Source organism: Oncorhynchus clarkii, chromosome 12, assembly GCF_045791955.1.
Source record: "Oncorhynchus clarkii lewisi isolate Uvic-CL-2024 chromosome 12, UVic_Ocla_1.0, whole genome shotgun sequence".
NCBI lineage: Eukaryota > Metazoa > Chordata > Actinopteri > Salmoniformes > Salmonidae > Oncorhynchus > Oncorhynchus clarkii.
The window spans coordinates 51892652-51907442 of NC_092158.1; the positions used below are offsets into that span (position 1 = coordinate 51892652).

The window sequence follows — 14791 nt, forward strand, 5'->3', positions numbered from 1 at the left end:
CTCAGGGTCAGGGCAGGCAGAATGGTCAACACTGGGAAAACTAGGAAACAGGAACAATCGAAAGACAGGAGCAGAGGGGAAAACGCTGGTAGGCTTGACGAAACAAAATGAACTGGCAATAGACAAACAGAGAACACAGGTATACATACACAGGGGATAATTGAGAAGATGGGTGACACCTGGAGCAGGGTGGAGACAATCACAAAGACAGGTGAAACAGATAAGGGTGTGACAGTATGTTTTCTTCTGTTAAGTCAAACAGCAGTTACCCTGACAGCTACATCATTCAAATAAAGAGTAGCCAGTTTCTACTCTGCTTGCTTTTACAATTCAGCAGCACTGTGCTGGTCCTGCGGTCCCCTACCCGACTGCTCTGAGGTGTCGGCATGGTTCTAAATCACACCTATTATGCTTTTTTTGTGCAATGATCAAACTGGGCGGGGCCAAAAATACTATTTTAGAATTTGGGGGGGTCATGTCCTCCATCCCCGGTGAAAGTTATGCCCCTGTCATCAACACTGTCAATAGTTTATTTAACATACCTGATTTGCTCATCAAGTACAGAGCTATTGCATAGCGCATTTGGTCTAGGTGTTTTTCATTTCCATAGGAGAAAGCAAGTTTTTTCCCCAAACTGAAAATAAGAAAAATCTTAAATCTGACAGAAAACAATGCAGGACAGGAACTATATACAGGATAATGCTCATGTCTTGTCTTCAATGTCCAGCTATTTAGCACACAAACGCTCCACATGCATGGTTATCAGGCTGATAGGGGTGTGGGACCTCCCAAGGCACTTCCCCAGGTAACACAGTAAGTTGCAGTAGCTTACTGTATATGTATGTATGCATGTACAGTGCCTTCGGAAAGTATTCAGACCCCTTGATTTCCCCCACATTTGGTTACGTTACAGCCTTATTCTAAAATGGATTTAAAACAAATCCTCAGCAATCTACACACAATACCCCTTAATGACAAAGCGAAAACCATTTTTGGGATTTGTTTTTTTTTTAAATATTAAAACAGAATTACCTTACATCAGTATTCAGCCCCTTTGCTCTAAGAGTCCAAATTGTGCTCAGGTGCACCCTGTTTCCATTGATCATCCTTAAGATGTTTCTACAACTTGATTGGAGTCCACCGGTGGTAAATTAAATTGATTGGACATGATTTGGAAAGGCACCCTCCTGTCTATACAAGGTCCCACAGTTGACAGTCCATGTCAGAGCAAAAGCCAGCCAATGAGGTTGAAGGAATTGTTGAGAAAGGATTGTGTCGAGGCAGAAAAGATTCTGCAGCATTGAAGATCCCCAAGAACAGTGTTCTCCATCATTCTTAAATGGAAGAAGTTTGGAACCACCAAGACTCTTCCTAGAGCTGGCTGTCTGGCCAAACTGTGCAGTCGGTGGAGAAGGGCCTTTGTCAGGGAGGTGACCAAGAATCCAATGGTCACTCTGACAGAGCTTCAGAGTTCCTCTGTGGAGATGGGAGAACCTTCCAGAAGGACAACCATCTCTGCAGCACTCCACCAATCAGGCCTGTATGGTAGTGGCCAGACGGAAGCCACTCCTCAGTAAGACACATGACAGCCCGCTTGGAGTTTGCCAAAAGGTACCTAAAGACTCTCAGGCCATGAGAAATATTCTGATAAAACCAAGATTGAACTATTTGGCCTGAATGCTAAGCGTCCCGTCTGGAGGAAACCTGGCACCATGGTGGCGGCAGCATCGTGCTGTAGGGATGTTTTTTCAGCAGCAGGGACTGGGAGACTAGTCAGGATCGAGGCAAAGATGAATGGAGCCAAGTACAGAGAGGTCTGCTCCAGAGCGCTCAGGTCCTCAGACTGGGGCAAATATTGAATACTTATGTAAATGTGATGCTTTTCATGATTAATATATTAGCAAAAAATTGTTTTTGCTTTGTCATTATGAGGTACGGTGTGTAGATTGATGGGGGGGAAAAAACTGTTTAATCCATTTTAGAATAAGGCTGTAACGTAACAAAATGTGGAAAAAGGGGTCTGAATACTTTCCCAAGTTTGATCGCCATTTCCTTCCTTGGCATAATTTGTACTGAAATGAAACATGAATTTGAAATGAAAAATGTATACCGAAAGTATTTACTGAGACACTTGCATCTATAACATTGGCATCTTTATTGCACAACATTCCCATAAAATTGGGAAAGGATAATTTGAGAAACAATTCATATTGAAATAAAATGAATATGTACAGTTTACATTAATCATTACACACCATACTAAATTATTTATTCATATTCATGTATAAAGAGAAAAGTAGATATAAAGTCATACCTCCGAGAAATAATCAGGGGTTTTACAAAATGCAATAAGTACAACATATCCTGCAGTGGCCTAGCATCTTACATGATAAGCATGTACAAAAAAAGTTTACAGCAAAATAAATTCTTCAGAAGCCCCTGATCCATTCACGCTACATGTCCATTAAAAGGTAGACTCAGCGATATGACGTAGATGCAGAAAGTAAACAGCATAGCGGGTCAATTTCCACAACAACTAAGAGTGTTGAAGTGCGAAGCTCAATTTTTGAAGCTCAACTTCTCTGCTGTTTTTGTGACATGGCTACCATGCTGTGAACAGCACAGTGTGACTGTGTGAAAGCGAAGTCTTCCATCTCAATATCTCCGGCGCTTGCTCATGGCAACGTCATTTCGCTGAGAATCCATTGCATGGCATTCTCTCTCCAGACAAAGTACTTCAAAATCAAATGCAACATCAATTTCTTGGTTGGTAAAAATATTTGTAAAAAACAAAACTGATTTGTGGTTTCACCTCTTGCTTTTGTAAAATCAAACGCAGTGTTTAGTTAGCCATAATTAAACATTGTAGTATAGTGTAATGAACTGATACACATATTGCCAACATATATTCCACAAACTCTCCTTTTGTAGCATTCAATACAGCCGTAAACATGGTATAATTGGTGGCAAAGCGATAAAAAAGTTTTAAACCTTGAAAATATTTCAGTTTGAAAATATATGTAGATCATTGTTTTTGTTTTTTTCAACATACCGCAGTAGAAATGGGCTCTCATTGTACTCAAGAGAAATACAATAGTTTTCCCATTTTCAAGAATTCAATTAACATCCCTTTTTCAATAAAGCACAGCATTGTGTTCGCACAGTTTTATTTCCTCCGATTAAAAATAACTAAATATTATTCCCTCAGGCATTTCTAGCGGGCAACTATAAAAAGCAGATCTGAGGTAGTGTTGTACCTGTGATAAAGTATGACAAAGCCATATTAAGCATTTTTCAACCTCGGTTAATAATTAAAATGACTATCGATTACCCAGATATGACCTCTAGGCCTATGTTTATAATTAGTGAAAAGATGTAGTTCATTTTCAAATGAAATCCAATGAATTATGGATCATTTAGAGAGACATTTTAGGGCAAGTACACGTGTAAACAAATACATGAAGAACACAAACATAATTGGCATAAAGTGACAATATTCTCTATGATATTTACAACAACAAAAAAGCATCCTATCCATCTCCGGAGTCCGTTGCTTCATATGAACTGGTTAAAGATTGTACAGAAACAAAGTACATGAAAAAATAATATTTTAGTATTGCTGTCTTTATTATTCATACTCAACAGAAAATGTCTGACTTTGGCATTCTTGTCCTTTAACAGGGTTAAAATAGTCTGGAGGTGGGGAAAAAAACATTCAAAAAGAAGAGAACGATTTAGGGACGCTCCACAGCAGCAGCATGCCTCCTTGGCCTGGAGTTAGCCAGCAGAGCTTCAGCACTAACTAGCGGAGAGTAGACTGTGGGCTAGGCTGCCCCCTTGTGGCAGTGTGTTTGTATGCCCAGTGGCAGCAACAGCAGTTTCCACCGAGGTCTCGCATTCATCGAGGTGGCCTTTTCTTCATCCCAAATGACACCATACTCCCTAAATAGTACACAAATTTTGAATAGGATACCATTTTGGATGCACATCTTGTCCAGGAGACCCTCTCGGAGAACGTCAGCAGGGCGTTGGCGGACAGGGTCAAGCCGCCATGTTAGGCCAGGGCAGAGCACAGTATCAGTCATACTCCACCTCTGGCTTTGGTTCCATCTATTATAACAGTATTTGGGCCACATAGGGAGAGTGAGTGCTCGCCACGGCTGCCAGCAGTGGAAGGTCACTGGACTCAATACTGAAATGATAAGAAAAGCCATGCTTAGATTATTGTACATAGCTGAGCAACAAGCCATGGGTATATTCTAACACCGTTACTGTGAATGTTATTCAGATGTAAATAACAAAGTGCAGTATGTTAAGAACAGAAAGAACATTGATCACAACATTTATATTTGACAATAAATGGCACCCTATCCCCTTATATAGTGCACTACTTTGGACCAGGGCAATAGGGCGCTGGTCCAAAGTAGTGCAATATATAGGGGAATAGGTGCCATTTGGGACGGAATGCCATTGTATAAGAACGGTTTAGCTGCTCACCCCAGGACCATCCCCAGCTCCTTGACGTGCACTCTAGTCTGTCCCTTCAGGTACTCTGCCAGCATTTTACTCTTGAAGTAGATCTCCTGGAGTCTGTCCTCAAGGTGCATTATGCACTGAAGAGAGTTATAATCTTGTTACATGTTTGTGATACCGAGTAGCCAAAGTAGGGAGTACTCACACTGCTAATAACTGCATGCTAATTTGGCATTTGTATGAACTTACAAAGTTGGGGGAGACGTTCATTTTGTAGAGCTGGTGGGTGGATTGGAGGAGGCTGGACACGAGGCTGGACACCAGGACTTCCTTCCCCAGTTTGTTGTTGTCCATTGCTCGTCTCTGGCTGCTGGCTATCTGCACCGTCCACTTATCAGTGTCTGCGATAATGCAGACAGCCTCCGCAATGGGCTCATCCAACACTGGATGCTGCAAAATAAAAATAAATAGGAGAAGACTTTGGGCTCAGACGGTTGCAGATTAGATACAGCATGTAGAGGATTAAGCGAGTTAGACTTTAGGGTCTCATGAAGCCTCACAATCCAGCTGTTTAGTGCTTGAGGTATATAGCAGTCTTTTACCTGTACAGCGTGGGCCAATTCCGACATGAGGCCCTGCCTTAACTTGTCATCGTTGGGCATCCCCTGCAGAACAAAGTCCGGCACGTTGGTCGGACAGTACCCTCCGAACAGGGACCTCCCAAAGTTGGCAATGCTCGGTTTGGAGAAATTCTCCACTAGCTTTGACCTGTTGATTTAAGACATGGCATAGACGACATCAGAACATATTCTGACACATAAGTCAGAGGTTGATATGTGAGTTGAAAACAATGTTGTTTTTAATGTTGACATCAATATGCCCTGTAAAACTCAAGACGTATACTGTGTGAAAGTGGCCAAGTCACTGGTTCAGAGGCAGTGTGTATCTCACCCAGGGAAGGGGACCTCCACTTCCTCCTGCCACTCGTCTGGTTCCTGATCCTCTCTGTAGTAGATGTCGCTCTCGCTCTGCCTGTGGATGTCCTGCCCTGCATCTTCGCTCTCGCTGTCACCCAACGCACTGTCCGAACTCTCGTTCCGGGGGATCTCCCAGTCATTAAGCGGGGCCACCTTCTTTTGTTGGTCCTCTATGTTGTCCCCTTTGCGGACAGTTACTGAAATCACAATGCCCTTGTCCTGCTCAGCAGAACAGCTCCGACAGGAGCCTGCCTCCGACGTGTCTGTGGAGCCACACCTACACCTGGTCTGGACATCAGCCCCCCCTCCACCCCCACCTACCTGTCCCATAACCCCCTGTCCCGTACCCTCCTGTCCCTTAGTGCTACTGCTGCTCTGGACCCCCGAAGGGTCCAGCAGCTCTTTCTGGGTTTTGTCCGTGCCGCTCGACAACTCTAGGCGTTTCGCCACGTCGTCTATAGTCCTGGTCTCGACAGGGTTGTCGTCACTGAAGTATTCGTCGAACAGCTCCGAGCACTCCTCCTCGCTGACAGGGTTCCACTGGGGCATCTTACTGGAGACGCGCATCAGAGTCTTCTCCCCCCCACCGTTGGTCTTGGTTTGGTCCGCTGATGTGCTGGTTGTGGACTTCACCCGCTGATCACCACCGTTACCGCTCCCACTCTGCTGCTGCTGCTGTTGTTTTTGTTGCAGTAGCTGTTGTAGTAGTAACTGTTGCTGCTGTAGTAGTAACTGTTGCTGCTGTTGTTGTCGTCGTAGTTTCTGTTGATGTTGTTGTTGTTGTTGTAGCAGCTGTTGTTGAGCTTGATGTAGTAGCTGCTGCTGCCTCTGTTTCTCCATGATGTATTTCTTGTGCTTCTTAATGTCCTCCTCCACCTTCTTCCTCCTGTTCTCGGTGTCTGACCCTGGAGACTGGGGGTCGCCGATAAGAAACAGCACTTTGGTGGCAGGCTCCTCCTGGTGGTTTGACAGAAAGGGGCCGGGTACAGGTACAGGTACGGTCTTGTCAGGGGGCTTCTTCTCCAGTGGTATCCCTGAGGAGTGGAACACCTTGATGGGCATCTCCTCTGTCACCTCCTCCTGGCTGGCCTTGACCTCCAGCTCTGCCTCAGGCTCGGTCTCCAGGAGCACACAGGCTTGCTCCCCGGGGGAGGCTGAGCCCACACGCACCAGCGTCTCCAGCTTGGCATCCACACAGGAGGTTGGTGACTCCTTCAGCGGCGCGGGCTCACTATCATCCTCCGTGTGGACGATGATGGGCACAGCGTTGGTGTTGTGGCTGGAGTGGGCCAGGGCCTGCAGGACGCTGCTCTTGGAGCGCTGACTGTTCTTATTACTGTCCCCCTCCTCGTCGTCCTCCTCCTCCTCAGGCCCATTGCCAGCCTCAGTGTCTGTGTAGGTGCTGCTCTGCAGGCTGTTGTTGCTGTCTGAGGGGTAGCTGCTGTCCTCTCGGGACTCGGGACCCTGGCTCAGGTAGTCTCCACTAGGCTTGTGCATGGTGACCAGCACATAGTCGGACTCCTCCACCTCCCCGCGCCGCAGTGAGGTAGTGATGAGGGAGCCGGGGATGACGATAGCCTCGTCCTCAGCGCTGTCCAGCATGTGGGTCTCCAGCAGCTCCGAGCAGCGGATGAAGTAAGTGAGCACGTAGAGGAGTCTCTGGACTAGCTCCTGTCTCCGACCCACCACTACCGTCCTGGACAGACGCACCGGGGAGCCGATGGCCCCGTACAAGTCACCTACAGGCACAAAACAAACACCACAGTTAACTACAGTTCATCCCAATTAACTACATATTTCTAATTTTCACTTTGTTACATATGTACAGCTACAATTAAAAGATTCAAAAGTGTATAACTTATTCTTTCCCTATTACATTTGGGAGAGTGAGGGAATCAGCGCTCTGTGCTGCATTTGATCCTTTTCAGCCACTAGGTGGAGTTGTACACTAAAGTTACATGTGCTAAAATGAAGCCCACTATTTGGTATTTACAGCTAGTTACTGTTAAGTATAGGAGCATATTTTAATAGTCAACTATACAGAGATATTTCTGCCATGTTATTTAACATGAAGTGAGTGATGACTTTCATAGCATTTAACAGCTTTAAAAAAAATGGATCCTGACAAATATGCATGCCACGATGGGATGGAATTTAAGGATTGTGTGCACTGGCCAGCCGATTTAGTAGACTGCGATTTCTACTAACCCAGGTAACATTCGGTCTGTCCTTACCGAGCTGGGCCCACAGTGGGTTGTAGGGGTGGGTCTTGGCCAGCATATCCACGCTCTGAGAGGAGTGTTTCTCCAGAAAGATCTTGATGGGTGGCTGTCCGTTGGGCATGACGGTGGGCACCCAGGCCAAGTGGTTGGTGAGGATGGCTGTGAGGAGGGCAGGGAGGAACCTGGGAGAAGAGGAAGAGAGAATTATTTAGTGCTCTACTTTTGACCAGGGTTCATAGGGCTCTGGTCAAAAGTAGTGCACTACATAGGAAATAGGGTGACATTTTGGATGCAAACACTGTCTACCGCTTCCACTCTCTGTCTGACTCATTTGTTCTCAATCTCCACCCCCTCCGCAGCCTCGTGTTTCCCCTCTTCTCGAACTCATGATCATTCCGAGATACATCATAGTGGTCAGTCTAAATCATGTGGCATTAGACTACTGCATCCTAATACAGTGAGTTCTATGAATGTCTTGCTACATTGGCAAATTATTAAGCTTGGTTTTGTAACCTCGACAAAAACAAGCTAAAGATTGGCAGGGATCCCTGACTTTTCAGCTCGTTCACTATTGCACACATACAGCACTCAGAGAAACAGACAGACAGACAGACAGGAGCACTCAACTGGTTCTTTGAAGCCTGCTCCATGAGCAGGGAGAGCTCCCTCATGAACTGTCCACAGAGCTGGTTCTTCTCGGGGGCTCCAGACATCATGGTGAGCCAAACGGGCTCGGCCACGCGGGGCATGGTGTAAAGGTTGACGATGGTCGTCCTGGAGAGGGGGAGGGAGAAACACAAGCCATCATTGTCTCGGGGTGAACAAGAGGGCCACAGTTCTCAGTCCAGGCCCTGCTTACAAGGGAGACCCTCTCTCTGCGGCAATTCAGCGTCTGGAAATTCCACAGCGGGAAGCAGTCCAGAGTTTTACACAGAACTGAGGGAATCTCTGAGGATGGAGGAATGTGCGGCATTATAGTTTTAGATCCCAGATGTTTGCTGGTGAGCAGGGAAAACAAGTAGTGTAACTATCGAACAAGAGCTATAGGTAATAGGAAGGAGATGACATGTAGTGAGGAGATCGATGATTTGTAAAAAGGTCTTTCCCTGAATGAAATTCACAGAAACTAAAAGATGAACACAAATAACCCCACTTGAACCCAGGGCTCAAGTTGCCAGAGGCATATTGTGTCTCCTTTTACAACAGTAGTGTTGTTAAACATCAGATTTTGGTTTGAAATGACTGGAACAATTTTGACACACTGCTAGGTAATATGCAGACATCGCCTAACTAATATCCCTTCAACCCTACTCTACCGTATGTTATTATTCAACGAACACATACATCCAGAACCTTTTGCTAAAGTTCATCACAGCAACACTTCTCAGCCGCCAGTGTGAAGAACCCTATTAAAAGACCATGGCGTGGGTAGTGAGGTTTTTCCCTGACGTGGAGAAGCCAGCCCACGGTCTAGCCTTACGGCCAATCTGACCAGCCCTCCAGGTGAACATTAAGGCAGCGACGGACGTGAAGGAACGTCAAGTCCACTGGACATTTATAAAAGCGACCGAGTCTAAGTATATACTTCATTCATTCCATGTGACCTCCATACCACTGTTGTGCGGGCAGAGCATTTTAAGTCAGTCAAAGGAGGAAGAGACTTTGATCGTTTTTTATCATATCCCAATCCTACAAGATATCCAATTGGCATCGTATGTGTGTTTCCATGTTGCCTCGGGGGGGGGTATGGGTGTGTATTATACCAGACTGCGTCAATTTACACCCGACTTCGTCATCAAGCAGCATTTCTTCCATTTTGCGCCATTATGTTTCCATGACCTCAGAGACCTAAAGGTCAAACACAAATATAAATCTGCAACTATATTGGCCTTCCTGCTGATGGCACTGACATTATTTACTCTTCTGGTAGCCCGGACACTGTCTGAGGGAGATCGTGTTTCCTCAACGCAGGGGCTTGGATTGCCATGGCACAGCGCCAACAGGCATATGACTGCAGCAACAGGAAGCCTTCACACTGTGCCCAACACGTCTCTCCCTCCCCTCCCACAGCGTCAGTGGCTCTGCAGCAGGGGATTTCCCAGCATGCACTGGGAGCAGCAGGGGTGTAGCTGGCCTGTCTTCACCGTGTGAGAGTGTGGACAGGACAGGTAGGGACTGCATGCTCCCTCTCTGCTTACAGTGCAGATTATTAATGAGCTTATTTTGGCCGGGCATGTGAGAACACCCTGTGGGGAAGCTGCCCACTGTTAGGAAGGTCAAAAGCTATCTACGTCACACCAACTTCAACTAATGTGTGGATTAATGATCTACTGCGCTCCGACACTTTGATATATGTTACATAAAAGGAAATATACAGTCCCTATGGCAACAAATTATGCCTCCACCTGTCCTCCCTCCTTGCCCAGGCTCCTAGGTAACACGCTAAGGGATTTGCCTCTGCTACATTGTCAGTGTGGTTTGCCTCGGTCTCAGTAAACATGACAGTAACAGTAACTCACCTGAATTCATTGAGGCCATCCACCATGCGGCTGTAAGCCAGAGCCCTCTGACTGGCATCAGCTGATCGCCGGCTCATTTTCATGGCCTTGTAAATGAGAACAGAGGCATGTTAAGAGGCATGTACTTAGAGAGGGAGAAGAGAGAGAGGGGACCCCCCTGAGACTACACACACACGGACAAGAACAGAGACTGGATACAGTGCCTTCAGAAAGTGTTCACACCCGTTTACTTTTTCCACATTGTGTTGTGTTGCATAGTGGTATTAAAAATTTTAATTTTTTTGTCAACGATCTACACAAAAAAACTCTTTAATGTCAAAGTAGAAGAACAATTTGAACATTTGTAAAACATTTATGAAAAATAAAACACTAATATATCTTGACTAGATAAGAATTCATACATGTTAGAATCACTTTTGGCAGCGATAACAGCTGTGAGTCTTTCTGGGTAAGTCTCCAAGACCTTTCCACACCTGGATTGTGAAACATTTGCCCATTATTCTTTCAAAAATGATTTTTGCTGTTGATCATTGCTAGATAACTAGGTTTTGCCATCGATTTTCAAGCAGATTTAAGTCAAAACGGTAACTCGGCCACTCAGGAAAATTCACTGTCTTCTTGGTAAGCAATTCCAGTATAGATTTGGCCTTGTGTTTTAGGTTATTGTCCTGTTGAAATGTGAATTAATCTCCCAGTGTCTGTTGGAAAGCAGACTGAACCCGGTTTTCCTCTTGGATTTTGCCTGTGAAAAACTTTCCAATCCTTAACGATTACAAGCATACCCATAACATGATGCAGCCACCACTATATGGATAGTGGTACTCAGTAATGTGTTGTATTGGATTGAAATTGGATTGAAATGCCTCCCCCTCTCCGTTCACAACATATCATTTTGTATATCTACCATCACTGTCAAATACGCCAGGGAGACTTCTCCACACATCGACAACAATATCTATGGGAGCAGCTCCTCACCTGTTCAATGGCACTTTTGAGTTTGTTCATGTGGCTCTCGAAGAGGGGGAAGTGGGAGAAGAAGAAGTCCTGGAACTTGCTGTTCTCCTCCTCGTCCTGGGAGAGGAGGAAGATGACGCCAATGGCTATCTTCTTCTTTCTCGCCACGCCCAAGCTAGGACCACCGCTCTCGTCAGACATGTTAAAGCTCTCCTCCACAGACCTGGGGCAGGGAAGAGAAAAAACAGACATAAATTCTACGGGGGACACAAGAGACATCGTGACTATGAAGTGAACGCCAGTATTCTTAACAGGCAAAAGGAGAGAGTTAAATTATGCCTTACAGATGACATAAGATCTCAACCTGGAAAAGGGAGAGAACAATAGAACTCACTAATCAGGATAGATAGAACACCAAGAGTAGTTGATACTCTTCAACAGGGACAACTCCCAGAATAAACAATACGATGAAATAACTAAATGTCATTTGCAACTGGTCATGTACTATTAAGCCAATACCAGTGACAATGCGGTTTGGTGTCCTGTAATTGGTCGATGTATTACACAGTTTTATGATCCTCCAGTCCAGTCATTTGTATATACAGTAGCGATGCCTGCTGGAATTTGAGGAAGGCCTTCAGGGGCTCCACTTCACACAGGCGTTCGAGAGGCCCTGACGGGGGGGTGGTGGGACACACCAGAAGGGGAATGTGTGTCATTGTGTTGAGCTGCTGTCTCACCATCTTGGGAAGACCCCGTTTTCCAGACTGGTGGTCTGGCTGCGGAGCCAGCGTCTCTGGTAGCTACTGGCCTGGCTGCTGGTGAGGGAGGAGCCCGGGGAGGGGAACGGAGTGATCAAGAGACTGCTCAGAGACGCTGTGGAGGGAGGGAGGCATGGATAGAGGGAGTAAGAGAAGAGGAATGACAGAGGGGAAAATGGGAGTAACAGAGAGCCATAGAAGTGTAGAGAGCAAAAGAGAGGAGTTGAGGAATGAGAAAGGAGAGAGAACAAAAGGAGAGAATAGAGGAGAGGGGGAGGGTAACAGAGAGAAAAGAGGGAGAGTGAGTCAGTCAGGAAGGTTACTCATACACAACAGAACAGGGGAAACTCACATAGCAGACGTCTGCACTGCATTCGTTCAGCTTCCCACAGCCCTCCCTGATTATTACAGCATGGCTGGGACATTCAATATCACCTCACAGTCACAAGGAAAGCTGACCCAATACCAGGCACCACGTAGGCATAGATCAATGGAGGCATGCCAAATGTTTGTGATTGAGGACTAGGGAGGTGTATGGGTGTAGGAGAAGGGGAGCTTTTTGTGTGTGTGTGTGTCTGTGTACGCGGTAGAGGGGACCAAATTAGAACCTCATTTACTAGTACCAGGTTTTCAGAGGTGCTATATTTAAGCATCTGCCTGTGACGCGGGTGGTTGACAGAAAGTGAGATTCCTCTCATGCTGGCAATGCCAGGGCTGGGGGTCAGTTTCCACTGCACAAGATTTTCCAGCATCTCTCTCTCTCCTCCACACCCCCATGAAGGATGGCTACATGGTGGCAGTGGGGGTCAATGAATGGAAAAAAGGGTGGCCGTTAACATCTGCGCCATGCCTCCATTAGAAAGGCCCTGGTCAAACGTAATGCACTGTGTAGGGCACAGGGTGCCATTTGGGATGCAGCCGTGGTGACACTATCAATCCAGTTTGACCTTGAAGAGAAAGAAACGCAGTGTGGAGCTGACTGGTCTACAGTCATGACCCAGAGGAATGTGGCTTCATCTAAACCCCATTAGTTGTTATAGCACTCTTGTTTAGAGATGGTTCAGTGAGAGAGGACACACCAGTGAGATGAATCTATTACTAAAACCCAGTAACCGAGGCGCAGCATCTCAGAGAGAGAGACATATAAGGCTTAGGATCAGTGCAGGGTGTCTAGCAAGGCTAATCCTGGATTTAGTTAATAGGCATTACCTGATCTGGCGATTCCACTGTCTCTCTCGTCGTACAGGTTTCTGCCCGGCATATCCATGGGGTTACTGTGGCCTGCAGGAGAGAACGAGAGAGAGAGAGAGAGAGAGAGAACGAGAGAGAGAGAGAGAGAGCGAACGAGAGAGAGAGAGAGAGAGAAATGGGGAGAGAGAGAGAAGGGGGAAAGACTTTGAGAAACAGACCAGGTCGACTCGGCCCACTGAGGAGCGCAAGCCGGGAGGGGTGCCAGTGCTTTACCCACCACCGCTCTCAAAGCAAGGGGCAGCCTTCTCTACCACAGAACATTCATTTCCCAATGACCAAGTACACCAATTACATACCGCCACAGTGCAAGAAACTTCCTACAGGGCCCTCTACTAGGGTACTGTGGTTTGTTGTGTTCACTCTAACCCCACTCTGTTGAAGCAGGTGCAGCAGCAGTAGCATCGGAGACACACAACATGTACGTTCGCAGAGGTCTACCTTGGCGTGAACACAATGGGCTAAATGACAAGGGGAAAGTTCACGCCATAGTTTACGAGTGCAGAAAAATGTGGTGGCCAAGGCATTGTTTGGTGTGGTGCTGTTGATATGATTTACGGTCAAATCAACACAAGCTTGGCTGCAACGCGCCGTTGCCCCCTGCCCACCCTGGCCTGCACCTTATGAACATTCCACTATAGCATAGCTAGGGAGCAACATGCCGTGCCACCTAGCAGTGGCTTACAGAGGGTCACATGGAGGCTATTTATACGTAAATCACCACCCCTGCCACCACTCCATTAAAACAAAGGGAGAGATTTCGGCGGTTTGGAGAGGGAGGGAGGAAAAGGAGGCAGGGAGGGGGTGGAGAGGTTATGGTTCAGAGGGAGTGAAGAAAGTGAGTACAACAACCATTAAGCAGATATTGACCATGCCCCGCAATACACTTGCTGACACATGCAGCGTGCGTACACATGCATGCAACTGCACACAAGCACATCGCAAACCTGAAAAGAAAGAGGCACTCTTGATGAGACGGAGAGGGCCCTGCTCAGAGAAGGCCCGCCGCGGGCTGCAGAGCTGAGATAAACCTGCGCAGCACAAAACGGACAGAAAGAAGAGACAAAACAAAACCGGACATGAACCACTGTTAGTAAAGAAGCAGGAGGCCGACTACCATGTAGGCACTCTAACCCCGGCGGAGAGACGGACAACCCGGAGCAGTCCGGGACCACAATGTGACCACAACGGAACCGCAACGCCCGTCGGATATGTTTAGTTGGCACGGAGAGTAGTCGGTCAGGTGGACCAAGATCCCGCACAGAAAATACAACCTCACAGCGAAATACTTTTTAGAAAACAGTCTGAAATCGTAGAGGAGAGTGTATTTTCTGTGGGGATGACAGAGAAAACAAGAGACGAATTTGCCAAAAGATCTGTGTTTGCGTCATAAATCTCTAGAGGCACAGGCTCTAGTGGAGAACTCTTGGCAAATTCAATTCAGCCCGTTTTAAAAAACGGTCCTGAAATGGACGTTCGAGGAAAGGGAACAAACAGTTTGCCTGGAGAATACACATCAATTCAGGTAAAGTCAATTTACATGTAACACACGTAAAAAGAGAGCCAGTGTCTGATAAAGATTTGCTACACAGATCACATCCAGTTAACTGCCCAAATAAAGGAAACACAAGGAAATG

At 46.4% G+C, this 14791-nt stretch overlaps 1 protein-coding gene across 6 annotated transcripts in view; it reads right to left on the reverse strand.

The window, feature by feature from the left end:
* Positions 1–2136: 2136 nt before the first annotated feature.
* Positions 2137–14791, reverse strand: part of LOC139420790 (folliculin-interacting protein 1-like) — a 34269-nt gene continuing 21614 nt past the window's right edge. For 4 of the 6 annotated variants that reach the window (XM_071171062.1, XM_071171057.1, XM_071171058.1 and 1 more), the window contains exons 7-18: positions 14102–14185; positions 13116–13187; positions 11886–12021; positions 11167–11368; positions 10192–10277; positions 8300–8446; positions 7685–7854; positions 5425–7189; positions 5076–5241; positions 4723–4923; positions 4498–4613; positions 2137–4192 (exon numbers count right to left, since the gene is read on the reverse strand). In XM_071171062.1, the coding sequence (XP_071027163.1) occupies positions 4114–4192; positions 4498–4613; positions 4723–4923; positions 5076–5241; positions 5425–7189; positions 7685–7854; positions 8300–8446; positions 10192–10277; positions 11167–11368; positions 11886–12021; positions 13116–13187; positions 14102–14185 (3224 nt within the window). In that variant the 3' untranslated portion in view covers positions 2137–4113. The remainder of the gene's footprint in view (positions 4193–4497; positions 4614–4722; positions 4924–5075; positions 5242–5424; positions 7190–7684; positions 7855–8299; positions 8447–10191; positions 10278–11166; positions 11369–11885; positions 12022–13115; positions 13188–14101; positions 14186–14791) is intronic. The other 2 variants (XM_071171059.1, XM_071171061.1) reach the window with 1 other exon arrangement.